This window comes from Cricetulus griseus, chromosome 6 (assembly GCF_003668045.3).
Source record: "Cricetulus griseus strain 17A/GY chromosome 6, alternate assembly CriGri-PICRH-1.0, whole genome shotgun sequence".
In the NCBI taxonomy this organism is placed as follows: Eukaryota; Metazoa; Chordata; class Mammalia; order Rodentia; family Cricetidae; genus Cricetulus; species Cricetulus griseus.
In genome coordinates, this window is record NC_048599.1 from 140,154,236 (window position 1) to 140,173,821 (window position 19,586).

Sequence of the window (19,586 nt, forward strand, 5' to 3'; positions counted from 1 at the left end):
CACATCTCATGTAACTCCAGGAAATCTGACATCCTCTTCTAGACTCCCAGGCACACACACACAATTTAAAACTAAAATCTTTTTAAAAATAAAATAAAATGATCAGAGAGAGCCTTTGTGTAAACCTGAGTATTTCCAATCTTGGAAGCTAAGTGAGGTCAGACCTGAATGGTACTTGGATGGGAAACCTCCAATTTCCACAGTTATCAACAATGACTGTCATTGTCAACCTTGGTGCATGGCATATGTCCCTCCCCTGACCCTCACTGTGCACTACCAGTTGGAGCACCCCACACTCTCTGGGAACGTTCTAGGGCCTGTGCCTAGTATGGTCACACACATGGCAACAGCTCTCAAAGACATTTTGTGGCACTCCCTGGCACACCCTGAATTTCAGATTAAGATTTGGGTTCTAAGATGTTCAGTTCCCTGCTGCTCCAGGACAAATCTGAGACAAGTCAGAAATTGAGGCTGTGGCAACTTTTTTTAATAGAAAACCCAACCATCATCATCTTTCCTTTGTAAAATACAAAACGAAAGACATAATGGCTCTATTTGCATATTTCTCTCCTCCTGGAAGTAAAAGTGTTTTCTGAGAAGGCAGTGAAATCTGTGCCTTTAGAACTCGGCACTTGTCAAGGGGCAGGGGCAGAATGCTCCCTACAGTAGCACCGAGTCAGGAGACACCCCCACACACACACCCTGGGGCAGGGCAGGCATCCAGCTCCCTTAATCACAGATGGATGGCCTGTTAACATTGTAACTGGGGTGAAAGTCAAGGGGGTCACAGTGGGTGACGTAATTGTCAGGTCCTGTCACTACGCTCTTCTCCAAGCCAACATTAAAAGTATTACTCCGGAACATTCCACAAACTGCAAGTTGTCTGGAGAACTTATTTGAAGTTGGATAAAATTCTTTCTGGAAGTGAAAAGAAACAAGAAGATTAATGGTGTGTGACGATACTCAAGCAGCCAAACTGTTATTTTAGAAGAGTAAGAATTTGTGAGAAAATACAACCTCTGTTGCTAGGAAGCACAGAAACCAGAGTGCCCCAACTGTCCCAATTTGTACTTAATATGTCTAATATAATTAACATTGCCCAGTTTCCACACTGCATGGACAGCAAGGGAAGTTACAGGCTCTCCTGTGTGCAGCACCTCCACTCCCAGGTGTGACAAACAAGCATTAATCTGGGGTCAGGCCAGAGCAACACGCCCCCCCCACCCCCCCACCCCCACACACAGGTCTATTCCTGCCAACCATGCTACACTGGGCAAGTCCCTAGACCTCTGAAATCTTCAGTTTTTTCCTCTGTGAGTGTAGTCACCATGCAACACTCTAACAAATACTTAAAATTAACTTAGGAAGAGAAAAAGTTAAAGGGCATAGTGGGCCAGACCTTTAATCTCAGCATTTGAGGCAGATCTCTGTGGGTTTGAGGCCAGCCTGGTCTATATAGAAAGTTTCAGGACAGTCGTGATTTCATAATTCTAAATGAGAGGAGAGATGTAGTGGCATCTTGCTTTGCCAATGAACTTGAGGTGGTGGCCGCATCTTCAGCTGCAGATGTGACCCCTTATAAGGAAGAGGAGGGGCTGGCTCACTCTCTCTTGGGTTGTGGTGAGAGCATCAGAAGGGCAGAGACTGCGTCTTCAGGGGCAGGGAGACCATGGCGGTTATTTACTATTATTTGTGTAAGTGCTTCCCTAATAAATACTTGTTTATCATTTATCTTGGTTCATTTGGACTCATTTAAACCCCACCTTCAATGGGGGGGAGAGGGAGGGAGGAAAGGAGGGAGTAATGGAGGGAGGGAGGGAGGGAGAGAGAGAGAGAGAGAGAGAGAGAGAGAGAGAGAGAGAGAGAGAGAATATAATAATATCTGGGCCTCACTCCTAGAGTTCCACTCCCATGCTTTGGCCCTCAGCTGGGGTGCTGGGTGACAGTGATCAAAGCAAACTTGAGTTTGGAGCCATGAGGAAGAGCGAAGAGAGGACTGGCTGGATGCCAGGATCCCTCTCAAGGGCATAGCACCAAAGCCCTGAAAACTCCCATATAGTCCCACATCACAGGAACACACACCAGTAACCCTGCCTTTAACACACAGACCTTTGGGGTCACCCCTCCAAGGCATAGCAATGGTGTCTGTCCTGGCTGTCAGCCAAAATCCTCTGGCAAGTGCTTTAAAGACTCCAGAGAATGCACCACAGGCCCAGTGTGTGGGAGGGGGCTGCCCTGTGGAGGCCCGAGGCCTCGCACAGGAACTGTGGTGAGAATCAGCCTAGCTAGACAGACTCATTACATGATAGGGAGATGTCTGACATGTGCAAACTAACCTCTACCACATAAAGAGTAATGATTTCAGAGCATTTTTCCTTTCATTCTTTCTCTTTCTTTCTTTCCTTCCTCCATTCCTCCCTTCCTTTCTTCCTTTATTTACTGAGACAGTATTTCTTTATGTAGCCCTGGCTGTTATTCTTTTTTAAAAATATTTTATTTATTTATTATGTATACAACATTCTGCCTCCATGTATGCCTGCACACCAGAAGAGGGCACCAGCCAGATCTCATTACAGATGGTTGTGAGACACAATGTGGTTACTGGGAATTGAACTCATGACCTCTAGAAGATCAGCCAGTGCTTTTAACCTCTGAGCCATCTCTCCAGCCCCCTGCCTGATATTCTTTTGCTTAAATTAGAAATAAAAGAAGAGGGGTGCAAGATGAGACTATTAGACATGTTAACCAATTTATTATAGGCCCGGCAAAGTAAGGAGACTAAGAAAGAAGAGGAACAGGGTTAATGGCTGACCGCCGTGTGCCACCACTGCCTGGCTCAGAGCACTTTTCAAAAGGCAAGTTTGATATTTCTAGGAAAACTGAACATAAAATAGTATCCAGATCCCATTGCAATGCACACGGCTCCCCCATAGTTACCAGTGCATTGCAAGGGCACCTGCATCTGAGTCGATACTGCTACTTGGCTGTTCACCAACAGCACCATGCACTCAGGGGCCCCCTCTTGGCCCTCCACATTCAGTACCTTTTGACAAGTGTATGATAACACATATCCACCACTGCAGTATCATGAGAATACTATTAAGAGCTGCTCACAGAGTGCAATGTAGTCAGGCAGGAAGCTGAACAGCCAATCTGAGAACACAACTGTAAAAAGCAGGGACTAGCCATCTCCTAACCTGCCTGATAGCCTCGGCTTGTGGCCCATGGCCTGCTAACCTGAATGTAAAATGCCACTGTTGACCAGAGCAGCATTTTCTCAGTGGCCTTTTATAAAGGCAGAAGCAGAAACTGGGGCTGGGGCTCAGCTGGTAGAACACTATGTCTACATTAGCAAAGCCCCAACCGTCCACAAAACAGGGTATGGTAGATGCTCTTTAGCCAGCACTTGGGAGACAGAGGCACTAAGTTCAGGAGTTCAAAGCCATCTTTGGCTATATGGTGAATTCAAAACTGACTGGGGCTAACTTGAGACCCTTTCTCAAAGATAAAGTATTGCCTGCCTTGATGACGTGAATTGGATCCCCAGGACTCACACGGTGAAAGAAGAACCAACTCTTACAAGTTGTCCTCTATCCTACATACATGTGCCGTGGTGCACCCACAGATGCAAAGGCTGTTGGGACCCAGAAAGTACTGATTATAAAGTATTGGGGTCCAAAACTCCACTCTGTTTTCCAGGAGCCTGATCTCCTATTGTCTTTCAGATGCTGGTCTCAGTGGAGAATGTCTCCTAGGCCCTGGGTGTGCCCACACCTGAGCTAAGAGCCTCATGTGCCTAGGGACTGTTTAGGTGCCTCTTGAATTAAAAGAATTACTTGATATCAGCTTTATACATAATAGTAGATGCCATCTGCGGTCACCCTCACTGTTGGAAAGCTATTTAAGAGGATGCTTGAATAAACCAGGGACTCCAGTTTTCCAGCATGGACTGAGAGCCCTCCTGAAATGACAAGATGCCCGTGTCTAGTCTTTATCACTGTTGGGAAGCTAGGAGTTTCCCAGTCCAGCTCCACCACCCACCACCACCCACCCCCAACTCAGGGATGGACTGGGGGCCATTTGGCTGGCTCTGATTTCAGCCCCAGAGACATCAGTCTGGAATAGATAGCCTGTGTAGCTTGTGACTGATACAAGCCGGGCCCTGGCAAAAGACAAGTAGAATGCAATTTAAGACTACAGAAGCAGCCAGGCGTCGCACACCTTCAATCCCAGCACTTGGGAGACAGAGGCAAGTGAATCTCTGTGAGTTTGAGACAAGCCTGGTCTACAAAGCAATTCCAGGATAGCCAAGGCTTCATAGAGAAACCCTGTCTCAAAAAAAGCAAAGCAAACAAGCAAAACAGAGTACAGAAGCACCGGTCCCCATGTACCTGCTTCCCACAGGAACACATTTTCTCTGATTTTGGAACACTGAATCCAGGAAATCTTTTCAAATAGTCTCTTCACAGGAGTTCTGTCTCTCAGAACTATGACACAATTAAACAATCAACTACCAGGTCTTCAAAAACGGCCACTGTTTAAGAAAATAACCCCCAACATCCTACTTCCAAAGAGGGAGCCCTGTGATCTGCACATGCTCACTGACTCCTTTAGTGCTTTCCCTGGATCTGAGTGACTTCAGTCACAATGGCATCATCTTGCAAACTTAGCTCTGACCACTGCTGAACCCCCATGCACAAAGCACATCTCATTGCTGGAAACAAATTCCAAGGAACACTTGGCTTCATTGATTTGACTCTGGGTACCCATATAAAGGTGTGTGCCCATGTGAAGAAGAAGTGCACACCCATCTGAGGGTATGAGTGAGCAGAAGGACAATGCAAAACCAAGTTTACTTGGACTTCTCTTTTGTTGTTTTGTTTTGTTTTGTTTTGTTTTTCCAGACAGGGTTTCTCTGTGGCTTTGGAGGCTGTCCTGGAACTAGGTCTTGTAGACCAGGCTGGTCTCAAACTCACAGAGATCCGCCTGCCTCTGCCTCTTGAGTGCTGGGATTAAAGGCGTGCGTCACCAACGCCCGGCTGGACTTCTCTTTCTACAGTGTATTTTGCTTCTAAATGTATTCCATCATCTCTCTGCCCCACCCCATTCTAACATGATTTGAGGTGCCTCACATTTATAATGGGGTCCCAACCCCTGACTCCTCACAACTCTGTTCTTCTAGATGGCTCCTCATCCTGACATGTCTGGCATGCACCTACCGGCATCTCATGCACCGTAGGTGCTCTGCTCCCATAGGTTTGGTTACTGGTCCTGTATATGGAGACAGGCTCGTTGGTCCTGTAGAAGAAAGATACACTCTGTTTCCCAGTCAGTCTAAGCCAGCCAGTCATACTCTGGAAGAATGTGATTGATGCAGCTTTTTGGTGATGTCCCCAGATGGCAATACCATGCCAACAGGGCTCCCACTGTGGCCACTCTTTCCCAGCAGGCCTACCTCCCTGGCTTCCTCTGCTGGCCTTTGCGGGTGATCCTTCCAAGATAAACCCCTACAGAGCACCCAGCCAGCAAATGCTGGAGGGAGGGGCCTTGGTGGAACCTTGGCACAGATTGGGGAACAGCATCTCAGCTCCTACCCTGTCACCCAGCTGTCTCTCCAGTTCTGAGCCCCAGACCTGACAGAGCTTCTGTAGTTGGATCAGAGGAAGGAAATCTGGTTTGTGAAGCTGTGGTCTGTGATACAGAGGCTACTTGTGGGACACCGCTCTGCTTCTCACTCAGAGGCCTCAGCAAGCTGTCCACTTACTTGTGGGGAGGGGTTGGGAGTGTGCCTGCACATGGCTCACAGAAGCCAAGAAGGCTTCCATCATTTACAAGGGAAGCCTCAAAAGCGAACACACACACACACACACACACACACACACACAAGCTCACGAGCACACGCACTCACTTTCACGGTTACTCAGACAGCAGGTCCAAGACCCTGGTAGTAATGATGACACAAGGTACAGGGTCCGCCTCTGGCTTCTTTTAACCTCAGCAGCCAGGCAATTTGGAGTTTTCACACACAAGCTAGGGCCACCGAGGGCACCTCCTGGAAGAGGTAACCTCAGTTTTCCTCACCTGTAGCCACGAAACCACCCCGGGTTGTTGAACCTGACTGGGAGCTGCTCGCTCACGGAGTAGTAATCGCTCGTCTTCTCTGGGGCAGGCTTAGCCTTGGGCTCCACCAGCTCCGTGCACTCTTGGGGGTTTTCTTCCGACATTTGACCTCCACAGGAAAGTAGCCTCAGACTAGTAGTCAAAGCTGCGGCTGCCGCATCAGGGCGTCTTGTTACTAGGCAACTATGTCGCCTGGCCGGAAGGAGGGGCGGTCCTTTGTAGGTTGCTTGCCACTGGAGCTATAGGCAAGTCTAGAATCTTTCAGAGGGCGAATAACAAAGGGAACAGTGAGGAATTCTAAGCTAGGACTGTCGCGCTAAGGAATCCCAAGCTTTCTGACAGCAGCCCCTCTGGGAGTTACGCTGGCCTTTTTCTGGGACTTACGCTGGCCTTTTTCTGGAACTGTTGGGAACATCCTGGTATCATCCCAAAAGGCAGTAGGGATAATATCCTGGGCAAATGAAACCTTAGGACCTGGGACTTAACAAAAAACATACAGGAATTATTAGATGCTTCCAATCTCTACCTGAGCAAGCACGCACTGGTCTGCAGTTTACTATTCTTGCCAGGACTTCTCCTTAGCCTCTGTTACCCCTCGCTCCCCACAATTCAGCCTAAGTTTAGATCCGAGATGTTGCTAAATTTAGGAAATCTTCCCAGGCCGAATACTATTGAAATATAAAAAAATTATCTTGTGAACAGTGCATGTTCATTGCTAGTGCAATGCCAGAAAGCAAATCTTGAGTTAGAGGCCAGACTGATCTACACAGAGTTCTAGGTCAGCCAAGGGTACATAATGAGACCCTGTCTCAATAATAATAAATAATAATAATAATAATAAATAATAAATAATTTAAAACAAACAATAAAAGTCACACGGGGGATAGTGTGGTGGTGCACACCAATAATTCCAGCACTTGGAGACAGAGACAGGCAGATCTCTGTGAGTGCCAGGCCAGTCAGGAAAACTTAGGTTAGTGTTGTCTTCATTCTTTAAAGTAATTTGGGGGCTGGTGAGATGGCTCAGTGGTTACGGGCATTTATTGCTCTTACTGGGAACCTAGGTTCAACTCCCAGCACCTACAAGGTGACTCACAAACATCCTTAACTCTTTCTTACAATCTCCACGGGCACCGGGCACTCATAGGGTGCACATGTAGGCAAAATATTCATCCACAAAATATATACATCTAAAACAAATTTCAAATTTAAAAAAAGCAATTAAAAAGCAAACAATAAGACAGGCCGTGGTGGTGCAAGCACTCGGGAGCCAGAGGGAGGTGGACCAGCCATTCAAGGCCAGCCATTCCAGCCCAGCCTGGTCTAGCCTGGTCTACAGAGAGCTCCAGGATAGCCAAGGCTTCACAGAGAAACCCTGTCTCAGAAAAACAAACAAAAGCCATTTTAAACCAGAGGGTCGCCTCCTTCTAACCGGTTCTGAGAGGACGCTGTAATTTTACCGGGAGGAACGAGCAGTAGATGAGAACCCTCTCGTCCTGGTTCAGTCCCTCCCACCTTCCAGCCCTGCACTGATCGCCAGCCTCAGCAGAGAGATTCTCTCGGGCGGAATCCCTCCTACAGGGTCGCTCGCAGCGGGAGCCGGCAGCGGTCCTCCGGACCTGCAGGCGGCGCTGCGGCCTCACGCACTCGGCGGAGGAGGCGCTCTGCTCGGCAGGAAGCGTCTCTGCGGCATCTCCTTCCACGCGCCAGCCATGGCTCCCGCTCCGGCTGTCCTCACCCGGCTGCGGTGTGCAGGTGAGCTTGGAACCCCCCGCCCCGAGACGGGAGGGACCCTGGGATCCGAGAGAAGAGGGCAGGGACGTGGACAGGGCGCGGCCTCACCGGCTCTCTCCCCGCAGGTGTGTGGCGCTGGCCAGGTTTCCTGCAGAAGGCGACCCCGGGCCCAGCGGGGCTGAATGGTAGGATGGTGACGGGAGCCCAAGTCCCCATGGTCAGCGAGCCTCAGGATGGCGACGGTAAAGACCAGCGGCTGGGGCAGGACCGAGGTGCAGAATCGTGGAGGGGTTGTCATTGCGGGATCCCCGAATGAACCCTGTGCTAATCGCATTAAGTGGGGTGGGAGGGAGAATGCCCCCTCCCTCCACCGTGTCCCAGTAGCTCCCGAGACCAGTGAAGACCAGTTTGGAATCTATCCACCTTGCCGGTCTCCTTGCGGGCCATTTGAGGCGCCAGAAGTTGAGGAGGCCCCGGTCTCTTTCTCCATGGAGACTAAGAGGAGAGAAGTGACAGGCTTTCCCCACAGAGAGTCCACCTCAGACTTTGGCTCTAGCCCTTCAGCACCATATAGCCCCTTGTCTTCCAGATCTTTCCCAGCATTTCTCCTCCTCAGCCTTGAGGTCCCCACTCCCAGGAGACTCGTGAGCCTTTGGTTGGTGGTGGTGTGCCACGGTGTCTTCTCTTCTTCCCTTTTCAGATCTCCAGAGCAGGATTCTAGATGTGCCACTGCAGCATTCGGACTTCTTCAATGTCAAGGAACTGTTTTCTGTAAAGAGCCTCTTCGAGGCCCGAGTACACCTGGGCCATAAAGCCGGTTGTCGACATAGGTAACTGGCACAGGCAGTGTGGGCAGAGTGGTGGGATCAGGTCAAGGTTGGAAGTGGCGCTGATTGGAGCATTAACAGTACCATCAAGTGCAGTGCTAGTACTGATGCTGTTCATAAACGTAGTGAAAACTGAGGGTCATTACATGCTGGGGACCCCTGAATTTTGGCCACCCGAGTAAAGAGGTCCTGCTATATAGAACTGAAGAGGCCAGAGGCCATTGAGAGCAATACTAGACAAGAGTACCTTGCCTGCGTTCGTGTTTAATGTGCAGTTGGCCTTCAAATCTCCATGGGGGAAAGGACAGGTTGGGACACACACCTGGTGCTAGCTGCTCAACTCCACAACACTGTGTCCCCCATCCTGCCATTCACTAGACAAGATGTAGAGGGAAACAGGTGAAGTAAAAGTGCCTCGAAGTCTGCAGTGCCCTCATTCGAATTGCTGGTAGGGGTCTGTGGAAAGGGAAGGGTAGCTCTGTGAACACTGTTCCATTTTACTTGGTTTTTTTTTTTTTGGCAGGTTTATGGAGCCATACATCTTTGGTAACCGCCTGGGCCAAGATATCATCGACCTGGAGCAGACAGCCTTGAATCTACAGTTGGCCTTGAACTTCACGGCTCATGTGGCCTACCGCAAGGGCATCATCCTGTTTGTGAGCAGGAACCGACAGTTCTGTCACTTGATTGAGAATACAGCCCGGGACTGCGGAGAGTATGCTCACACCCGCTACTTCAAGGGTGGTTTACTGACTAATGCACAACTCCTCTTTGGGCCCACGGTCCGCCTGCCAGACCTCATCATCTTCATGCACACACTCAACAATGTCTTTGAACCCCATGTGGCTGTGAGGGATGCTGCCAAGATGAACATCCCCACAGTGGGCATTGTGGACACCAACTGCAACCCATGCCTCATCACTTACCCTATCCCTGGCAACGATGACTCACCCCAAGCTATCCATCTCTTCTGCAAGCTCTTCCGGACAGCCATCACCCGGGCCAAGGAGAAGAGGAGGCAGATGGAGGCACTGCATCGGTTGCAGAGTTCCCAGGGATCTGAGGGCAGTGGGACATCTTCTGCACCTGATAAAAGCCAGTCCCCATGACAGGAGCCCCTGCTCCCACACTAGAGCCAAGCCTGCTCTGAGCAGGAGGCTCCTTGTCCAGCCTTGGCCTATATATCCCTGTTCCCCATCCTCAGCATCAGAGACCTATAGTTCCCAAGATCTGGCCACCCCAGAGTCTGATCATCCTGAATTAAACCTTGTCTGCCTCGTTTTGGGGAACAAACTCAAGTACATAGCTGTGTGTCCTCTGGCTCCATTAAGACATAGCTAGCCAATTGGAAGGCTCTGTTTCTCTTTTTGTCAAGCCCTTGCTTCCACTTTAGAAGTAGGTCTACATCAGGAGGGTTCCATTTGGTCTCTGTTCAATTAAAATTAACACTTCATTCTCTGAAGGAAATTCTAAACAAGGTAATATTGATGTCCCTCGGGGGGGGGGGGGGCAATAGTTGCCTCTACACCTAAAACCAGACTTAAAGACTAAGCAGGCACCTAAGAGGGGTAGGAAGTATAGTTCTAAGGAGGTGCACTATACTACTAAAGAGCTTAATGAGTTTGTTCATTCATTCAAGCAGTCTGGGGAATGTGTCAGAATGGATTTTAAGGGTGTGATATAATAGTAGAAGGAAAAGAAAACTGAATCAGGCTGAGTTTATTGATATGGGCCCTCGAGTGGAGGTCTAGATTTAATATGGAAATTTGCAATTTTAAAAGGTGCCAAAAGTTTGCTTGAAAGATTGGCTAAAGCATTCGAAAAAACAACCTACTGTTGGGAGCACAAAGGTCCTTGTGTCCACAGACCACTGGGAAACCAGAAATGCTACACACAGTTGTCTCTAAAGGAAGAAATAAATACCTGTTTTTCTCGAAGGCGGCCAGGAGTGGATAGTGTTATGACCTGATGACCTTTGCTATCTGTAGAGCCAGACCAGACACAAACCCCCAGAATGTTTATCTCACTCTCCCTCCCTAAACCTTTATTTTTAGCTTTTTGTTTGTTTTGGTTTGTTTGTTTTTTCAAGACTGTTTCTTCTGTGTAGACCAGCTGGCCTCAAACTCATGAAGATCCGCCTGCCTCGTGGAATTAAAGGCATGTGCCAACTCTGCCCAGTTAGCTTTGTTTATCAGTCAATAAAACCCATCCTTAGGTGAGATGTCTGATATTTTATAGCCTTCAGATCCCTATGCTGTCTGGGTCAGAGACCACTCAAGATCCTTGGCCCTTAAGCTATAGAAACCATATTCATGGTCACAAGTACTTTGAGCTGAGTTTCAGTGTAATTATGCCTCCTTGTGCATCAGGGATTATATTACACCAGGAAGCCTTGTTCCAAAATTGTGCTGTGTTTAAATATGCTTAAAATAAACTGCCTGGTGTCAGACTCTGGAACTTTGAGCCAGCACCAACTTAGTCAGGCTTAACTTGAGTTTTCCTTCTTTCAGGGTTTGTTTCCCTACAGGCCATGACCCCAACAGCTTACTGAAAAGCAGCTGGAGATGCAGGATATCCCTTGGTTTAGCGTTGGCAAAGGGACTTTTAGGGAAATTGCAGTGGTAGAAGTGTGTATGCTGTGTGAAATGTAATCCTCCACAATGAGAGGGCCCAGAAGACATGCCCTTCACTAACATTGTAACTCAAAATGGCGAGGGACACCAGAACATGTGAAGAACCTTACTATCCCTTTTCCTTGTGCCAGACCTGAGGGTTGGAGACACTGCTGCTCATTTGGATTAATTAAATGCAATGGTTTTGCCAGGTGGCCTGCTTTTAATCCCAGTGCTTGGGAGGCAGAGGCAGGCAGATCTCTGAGTTCAAGGCCACCCTCCAGCCTGTTCTACAGAGTAAGTTCCAGGACAGCCAAGGCAACACAGAAACCCTGTCTTGAAAGAAAGAAAGGAAAAGAAAGAAAGAAAGAAAGAAAGAAAGAAAGAAAGAAAGAAAGAAAGAAAGAAAGAAAGAAAACAGCCAGGCCTTTAATCCCAGCGGTGAGGCAGGCAGACCTCTGAGTTCCAGGCCAGCCTGGTCTACAGAGCGAGTTCCAGAACTGGTTCCATAGGTACTGAGAAACCGTGTCTCGAAAAACCAAAAAGAAAAGAACTCAGTGGGTTTAATTGGGCCCGGAAGTAGCATGAGCCAGGTGGCAGCTCCTAATCACCAAAGACCAGGTGAGGGTAGTTATGGTAATGAGCAAAACAGACAAAACATTATCTGACCATAATGGGTTTTATGGTGGCATGATTGGTATTAATCTCTGGTACTAGCTAATCAATATTGGTTCTTCCAAGCATGAATTTTTGTTTGATCTGCATAATTGGAAATATTCTCAAATGAAAGAAAGGCTACTTTGCATCATAGCTAAAGGGATTCTTGGCCCATGAACCAATTTCCAGATTTGAACCAGTTTGGAGAACCACAATGAAGGGATGGCCAGGCTCTCTGGAGGAAGGACCTTGATAAATTATCTAAATGTTTTACTGTTAGCCTTTCCCCCATTGCTTCCCCAGAGGGTACTGCAGCCTTTAGTAAGATTAACTACACTGGCGGGGAGGAAACAGTCAGACCTTCCAGGGTTTATTGGATACTGGTTCTGAACTGACTCTGATTCCAGGAGATCCCAAGAAACACTGGCCCTCCAGTTAAAGTAGGAGCTTATGAAGGTCAGGTGAGTAGTGGAGTTTGGACTGAACTCCCACTCATAGGCCCAATGGATCCCTAAGCTCACCCTGTAGTTAATTGCCCCAGTCCCAGAATGTATAACTGGGATAGATATACTTAGACGTTGGTAGAATTCTCACATTAGTTCTCTGATCTGTAGAGTGAGGGCTGTTATGGTTGGAAATGGAAGCCCTTAGGGTTGCCTTTGCCAAGGAAAATAGTGAAGCAAAAACAGTATCACATCCCTAGAGGAACTGCAGAAATTAGTGCCACCATTAAGGACTGCAGGGGTAGTGGTTCCCCCCACATCTTCCTTTAACTCTATGGAGAGGACAGATGGGGCCATGAAGAATGACAGTTAACTATTGAAAACTCAATCCAATAACTAATTTCAGTTGCTAATTTCAGTAACAGATGTGGTATTTTTACTTGAGCAGATGAATGCATCTCCTGGTGCATAGTATACAGCTATTGACCCAGAAAAATTCCATTTTCTCAATACCTGATCATAAGGACCACCAGAAGCAGTTTGCTTTCAGTTAGCAAGGCCAGCAGTGAACCTTTACAGTTTGACCTCAAGGAGGTAATTAACTCTCCAGCCCTGTGTCTTAACTTAGTTAAAAGGAATTTTTGTTGTTTTTGTTTTATTTGTTAGGTTTTTTCTTTTTTTATTATAAAGAAAATTATTTTATATGTCAATCCCAGGTCCCTCTCCCTCCCCTCCTCCCCTGTCCCCCTGTTTTGTTTTTTAAGACAGGGTTTCTTTGTATAGCCCTGACTATTCTTACTGGCCTCCTGTTAGATTTTTGTTTAAATTAGAAATAAAAGAAAAGGAGGAAGAAGATGAGACATATTAACCAGTTTATTAAAGGCCCAGCAGAGTGGAGAGACTAAAAAAGAAGAGAAACAGGATTAATGGCTGACCACCATGGCTGGTCGCCATTGAGAGAGTTCGAGTAGGTGGAAGCAGAGAGAGGAGTAGAGAGAAGAGAAGAGAGGAGAGGAGGGGAGGGGAGGGGAGAAAAGAGGAGGGGAGGGGAGGAGAGAGGAAGAGAGGAGAGGAGAAGAGAAGAGAAGAGAAGAGAAGAGAAGAGAAGAGAAGAGAAGAGAAGAGAAGAGAACATAAATGGGCAGGGGTCTGTCTTTTAAAGGGGTCCTTTGCACCTGCGTACAGACTTAGTTCCCATGGAACCCTGGGACAGGATTCTGCCAGGTAACGGGCAGGCCAGCATAATGGACAGGCTCCAAAGCTACACAGAGAAACCTTGTCTCGAACCCCCCCCCCAAAAAAAACAACAAACAAAAACAAACAAACAAACAAAAACAAATTTTACTTCCAGAGAGTGTGGTGCTCCTGCCAGGAGACACTACAAACACTTCATTGAACTAGAAACTCAGACTGCCCCGTCAGATGTTCTGTGTTGCATGAGTCATTCAAAGGAGTCACCCCAGAATGGAAATTGAGGCTCTCTGGAAGCAGGGAGAAACAGCTCCTATGAACTGAACCACAACCCTCCTTTCAGAAGCATATTTATTGATTTACACAAAGGCTGTGTTTGGAGCACAAGTTTCTCAAACCAAAATCCCTTTAATCTCTTCTATACATTCTCAAAAGGAAAGCATCACCCTGCAACCTTTAGTCCTTATTGGGTACTGTCTGAAGTACCCAATAATTCAAGACCTCCAAGTGTGCTGGATAGTCTTGTGAGCAGAGTCATGTAATAGATGGAAAACTCCATCAGAAAAACAACTCAAAATCATAGAAAACAATCAGTTTGTTGGAGCCCAAATGTTATTTCTCAGAAATATGCTTGACCCAGCCAAGAATTCTAGGAGTTCAGAACTCCTATTATCTTTCAGATGCCTGCTGATTACCTCTGGGTGTCTGGCCTCGGTGGAGAATGGCTACTAGTTTGTGTAACAAAAGACCTAGGCCCTGGGCAAGCCTTTGCCCACCCTGAGGGCTAGTGAGACATCTTGCCTGAAGGCTGTTGAGACATGCCATTATGGAGTGTCTCTAGGATTAAAGGAAATATTTGATATCAGCTCTATACATGATAATAGATGTCTTCTGCCAGTACCCCTGCTTTTAGAAAGCTATTTAAGATGATGCTGGAATAAACCATGATCTCCAGTATTGACTGAGAGCCCTCCTGAGGTAACTAGATGTCTGTCTCATCCTTAATGTCATCAGATAGCTAGGCTTTCCCTCATCCACACTTCCTCACTCAGGATCGGAACCGGGGCTGTTCGGCTGGTTCCGATCACAGTCCCAAAGACATCAGTCCAGAATAGATGGCCCCTGCAGCATAGGACTGATACAGGCCGGACTCTGGCAACTCTTCTCTACAAGGTCTGGGTACCTTCAACAAACACTAATACATTGAACTGTTACCCTAGATACAGTGAGAAACAACTCTTCCATTCTAAATGTTTACCCTAGACACAATGTTTCTACTAGATTTCCACTATGGCCACTTTGAGCTACTGTGGTGATATCTTGTTTATATTTTAACAAATAAAGCTTATCTAAAGATCTGAGGGCGAAGCTAGCCACTAGCTAATCATAGAGGTCTGGAGGTCTGAAGAGATAGACAGGAAGTGAGATTGCTGGGAAGAGAGAGGAAGTATTAAGGCAAGAGGAGACAGAAGCTCAGTCTCCTTTTGGCTGGGAAGTTGAGAGGGAGAGGGAGCCAGCTGTTTGAAAAAATGCCCACGGGATTGTGCAGAAGAAGCACTGTGGCAGAAGCTGCATGAAGGCAGAGCTGGACTAGGGCAGGTAAGTCCTGTAGTGTGAAGGGACCAGCTCCCCATTTCGGCAGCCATAACAGCCGAACATGTGCTTGCCCTGACGTTGTCTTGATCTGACATTGTCAGATATAACATGAGTTCTAATAGGTCTTAATAATAAAAGCACAGAGTCAAATATTGGGGGGTGAAAGCTGAAAGATCAGAGAAGCAGAGCAGCCAGCCACTACAGCTCTTACCTCTATGAAATCCTCAGACTGAAAAGAGACCAAGTTCCTGTCTCATCCCACCTATATTCCTCTCTCAGCCAAGCCATTTCACTTCCTGTCTGTCTGTACAAATCTCCAGACCTCTATGGTTGGCTAGTGGCCAGCTCCACCCTTTGATCTTTGGGCAAGCTTTATTTGTTAGAGTATAAACAAGATGTCACCATAAGCTACTAAAGCCAATAGATTAAGAAAGTCATAACAGTATTAGGAGGTGTGATTGATCCAGATTACCATGGGGATATTGGATTGTCTAGAATGTAGGAGATCCTTTAGGGCATCTCTTGGTGCTACCATGGTTTGTGATTAAAGTCCATAGAAAATTACAACAACCTAATCCAGGCAGGATGGCAAATGGCACAGACCACTCTCAGGAGTGAAGGTATAGGTTACCCCTCCATAAAAACAGCCAAGACCTACTAAGGTTCTTGTCAAGGGTGGAGGAAATACAGAATGGGTAGCAGAGGAAGGTAGCTATAAATATTAGATAAGTCCATGTGACCAGAAACTGGGAATATAATTAATATGAGTGTTTTTGTTGTATTTTGTTGTTAAGAGTGTCCTTATCCAGATATTTGTGTTTTCTTTCTTCCATCTCTTTATTATGTAATATAACATCAATTAAGAGAATATCAGTGATTAATTATGGTGCTATCTTTCTTGCACAAATAAAGCCTGTCTGGGGGTCAGAGTATGGAAGTTGCCACTAGCTAACCATAGAGGTCTGGAGGTCTGTACAGACAGGCAGGAAGAGATGTAGCTGAGCAGTAACAGGATATATGCAGGGACAAACAGGAAATCTCTCTCTTCTCTGCTGAGATGCTTAGGAGGTAAGGGGTGCTTGGCTTGCTCCTTCTCTCTGATCTCTCAGCATTTCCCTCTATATCTGACTCTGGCCTTTTATTATCTAGACCAACTAAAAACTCCTTTTACTGTTAATGTAAGGTTAAAAAGAGCCAAAGAAAGAACACCCTGCCCCTGACTTGACCCCCAAGGCCAGGGCTAAAGAAAGAACAGCCTCACCCTGACTTGACCCCAGGACCAAGGCTTGAAATCCAACCTACCCCTGAGCACAGAATCCCACCAATCCCTGAGATCCCTGAAAATGAAATCCCACCAATCCCTGAGCTTGCCCCAGAATTAGGCTACAAAACCCCACCAATACCAAGCCCCTCTGGAAAAGTTCCACCCTCCCCACCCCCAAGAAACCCTATATAAACTCAGTACCCTGTTCAGTTTGCTGCTGCTTCTCATCCTAGAGGCAGCCACCCTCCTGGATTTTTTTTTTTCCTCAATAAATCTCTTGAGTGAGGTTTGTTGTGTGGTGTGACCCTTTTGACTGAGTGGAGCCTAGCTGTAACAACTTGTGCCAGAACCAGAGCCTGAGAAGAACTGTAATGTAATACTTTTGAAGGGACCAGCTCCCCTTTCATAGCAGCCGAACACGTGCTTGTATGACCTTGTCCTGGACACTAGAAAGTCAGATGCCTGCCTTGTGACAAGGAACCAATCAGAAGTTAGCTAGTGGCCCTATGCTTTACAACTCTGGGTGTACAAGCACACAGCAATGACGCAAAGCATAGCAACCACCCTGGGAGGGCCTATGGGCCATAACAACCAGTTGACCAATCAACACAGGGCAAGCCCTCCAAGGCTGGAGGCACACCAATAGTGAGCCTGTGCGTACCCCTAGACACTCCCCTTACGCTGCCCTACAAGATCAGTACGCAGCGGGTTCAGCTGTCTTTTGCTAGCCATCCGCCATGGCGGGTGGGTGAAAGACCCGAACTAACATGGGGTTAGCTCGTTAAATTACAATAAAGCCTCATGCAGTTTGCAACAAGCTCTCGAATCTGCCTGGTGATTGGGGTGACCGCAGTCTCTTTAATTGTTCGGTTTGCCCGTTCTACCTGACCTGAACTTTGGGAGCGATATGCACAATGTAATTTCCAATTGATCCCCAATGTTTTGGCCACCAGCTGACTTACCTGGGAGACAAAGGCAGGTCCGTTGTCGGACCCTATTACCTTAGGCAGTCCGAACCTCGGGAAGATCTCTTCAAGAATCTTCTTGACCACCACCTGGGCGGTCTCATGCTTAGAGGAAAAGCCTCAGTCCATCCTGAAAAGGTGTCTATAAAAACCAGGAGGTACCTGTTCCCAAAGCTACCAGGTCTGATTTCGGTGAAATCAACTTCGCAGTTGGTCCCTGGACGTTCTCCTCTTACCCTGGTTCCCTCAGGCAACTTGAACCGTCCTGTATTCACCTTTGCACAGGGGCACAGGTGCTGGTGATCTGTTGGATGAGAGCATTGGGGTTGTGGATATAGTAGGTTTGTTCTTCTCGTTGTAGAAGGGCTTTTAGCTTTTTGTGCCCGAGGTGGGTCCATCGATGTAGTTGTGACAAAAGTTCCTTAGCGGCCCCCTGTGGCAACAGAATTTTTCCTTGGTAGCTCCAGACGTTTGCCTCCTGATCATAGTTGGCCCCCAGATTTTGAACTGTTTCTAAGTCGCTGTCCGTGTATTCGAATCCTTGGCATGGGGTTGGATCAGAGGTCTTTAGGGAGAGGACTTGTGGCCCCAAGGCTGCTTTTCTGGCCTCTTCATCGGCCATTCGGTTCCCTCTAGCCACTGGGTCATTTCCCTTCTGGTGTCCGGGGCAGTGTATAATGCTCAATCTTCGTGGCAGAGAAAGAGCCTGCAAGAGCTCTAGGATCTCAGTCTTATTTTTAATGTCCTTTCCTGCTGAAGTTAAAAGTCCCCGTCTCCGATAAATTTCTCCATGTACATGGGCTGTAGCGAAGGCATAGCGGCTGTCTGTATAGATTTGACTCTACGACCTTCAGCCATTTTGAGTGCTTGGGTCAGGGCAATCAGCTCTGCTCTCTGGGCTGAGGTTCCTGGCGGCAAGGCACTGGCCCATATTGTAGTCTGCCCGTCCACCACCGCCGCCCCTGCCTTTCGTATACCGTCTTGCAGAAAACTGCTCCCGTCTGTGAACCAGGTGTGCTCGGCTCCTTGTAGCGGTTGATCCATCAGGTCTTCCCGGGCTCCGCAGGTCTCGGCCAGGATCAGGCGGCAGTCATGGGGCAGAGCAGTTTCGGCATCCGCATCCGGAAGGAGGGTGGCCGGGTTTAAGGATGTTGCTGCCCCGAATCGCAGTCTGTCTGGGTTGAGGAGCAGAGCCTGGTAATGTGTCATTCGTGCATTCGAAAGCCATCGATCAGGGGGTTGTCGGACCACTGCCTCAATCGCATGTGGGGCTATCACTGTGAGTTGCTGACCCAGAGTCAATCTGTCCGCGTCCTTGGTCAGAACCGCCACAGCAGCCACCATCCGGAGGCAGGGGGGCCAGCCCATGGCCACATTGTCCAATTTCTTAGAGAAGTATGCTACAGGTCTCTTCCAGGGTCCGAGCTGTTGTGTTAAGACCCCTTTTGCCATCCCAGCCTTTTCGTCCACATAAAGGGTGAAAGGCTTGTTTATGTTGGGGAGGCTTAGTGCAGGGGCAGACAGTAAGGCCTTTTTGATGCCATCAAAGGCCTTCTGATGCTCCTCTGTCCATGAAAAAGGGGTGTTAGCCTTAGTCAGAGGATACAGTGGGGCTGCCAGCTCCGCGAAACCTGGGATCTAGAGACGGCAGAACCCTGCGCTGCCCAGGAATTCCCAAACTTCCCGGGAGCTCTTGGGTGGTGGAATCAGGGCTACATCTTGCTTACGGCTTTCTGTTAGCCATCTCTGGCCACCCTGGAGCCGGTATCCTAAGTAGGCGACCTGTTCCCTGCAAAGTTGGGCTTTCTTTGCTGAAGCTCTGTACCCCAGTTCCCCCAGCTTTTGCAGTAAAGCCCCGGTACCTTGGAGGTACCTGTGGCGGATTCCACTGCCAGGAGGAGGTCATCTACGTATTGAAGCAGGATCAGGTTAGGGTTATGGATCCGGAAGTCTGCTAGGTCTTGGTGTAAGGCCTCATCGAAGAGAGTTGGTGAGTTTTTGAACCCCTGGGGGAGCCGTGTCCAAGTGAGCTGGCCAGAAAACCCAGTCTCCGGGTCCTTCCATTCAAACGCGAACATGGGCTGGCTCTGGGGACTCAGTCTGAGGCAAAAGAATGCATCCTTAAGATCTAGCACCGTGTACCAGATGTGGCTCGGAGGCAACATGCTCAGCAAGTT

General features: G+C 47.9%; 2 protein-coding genes across 5 annotated transcripts; one reads left to right on the forward strand and one right to left on the reverse strand.

The window, feature by feature from the left end:
* Positions 1-465: 465 nt before the first annotated feature.
* CUNH9orf116 (chromosome unknown C9orf116 homolog) lies at positions 466-8,098 on the reverse strand. Of its 3 annotated transcripts, none has more exons than XM_027423050.2 (5): positions 7,963-8,098; positions 6,505-6,600; positions 6,082-6,378; positions 5,220-5,298; positions 466-918 (listed from the first exon to the last, which is right to left on the reverse strand). In XM_027423050.2, exons 3-5 carry the CDS (start codon positions 6,222-6,224, stop codon positions 730-732), a joined length of 411 nt encoding a protein of 136 aa, XP_027278851.1. In that variant the 5' UTR covers positions 6,225-6,378; positions 6,505-6,600; positions 7,963-8,098; the 3' UTR covers positions 466-729. The 3 variants fall into 3 exon arrangements, with proteins under 3 accessions (XP_027278851.1, XP_027278850.1, XP_027278852.1); XM_027423049.2 differs by lacking the exon at positions 7,963-8,098 and adding an exon at positions 7,581-7,876; XM_027423051.2 differs by lacking the exons at positions 6,505-6,600; positions 7,963-8,098 and adding an exon at positions 7,581-7,876.
* On the forward strand, positions 7,789-9,986 carry Mrps2 (mitochondrial ribosomal protein S2). Of its 2 annotated transcripts, none has more exons than XM_027423047.2 (4): positions 7,789-7,875; positions 7,980-8,126; positions 8,555-8,684; positions 9,205-9,986. In XM_027423047.2, exons 1-4 carry the CDS (start codon positions 7,833-7,835, stop codon positions 9,788-9,790), a joined length of 906 nt encoding a protein of 301 aa, XP_027278848.1. In that variant the 5' UTR covers positions 7,789-7,832; the 3' UTR covers positions 9,791-9,986. The 2 variants fall into 2 exon arrangements, with proteins under 2 accessions (XP_027278848.1, XP_027278849.1); XM_027423048.2 differs by having other exon boundaries at positions 7,980-8,096.
* Positions 9,987-19,586: the final 9,600 nt, after the last annotated feature.

Excerpts from the sequence above, each read along its gene's own strand:
- CUNH9orf116 (XM_027423050.2), bottom strand. The coding sequence starts at position 6,224 with ATGTCGGAAGAAAACCCCCAAGAGTGCACGGAGCTGGTGGAGCCCAAG. Across the intron at positions 5,299-6,081 it reads GGGTGGTTTCGTGGCTACAG|GACCAACGAGCCTGTCTCCA; the intron begins GTGAGGAAAACT and ends TTTCTTCTACAG. Across the intron at positions 919-5,219 it reads CTACGGTGCATGAGATGCCG|AAAGAATTTTATCCAACTTC; the intron begins GTAGGTGCATGC and ends TTTCACTTCCAG.
- Mrps2 (XM_027423047.2), top strand. The coding sequence starts at position 7,833 with ATGGCTCCCGCTCCGGCTGTCCTCACCCGGCTGCGGTGTGCAG. Across the intron at positions 8,127-8,554 it reads GCGGCTGGGGCAGGACCGAG|ATCTCCAGAGCAGGATTCTA; the intron begins GTGCAGAATCGT and ends TTCCCTTTTCAG. Across the intron at positions 8,685-9,204 it reads AAAGCCGGTTGTCGACATAG|GTTTATGGAGCCATACATCT; the intron begins GTAACTGGCACA and ends TTTTTTTGGCAG.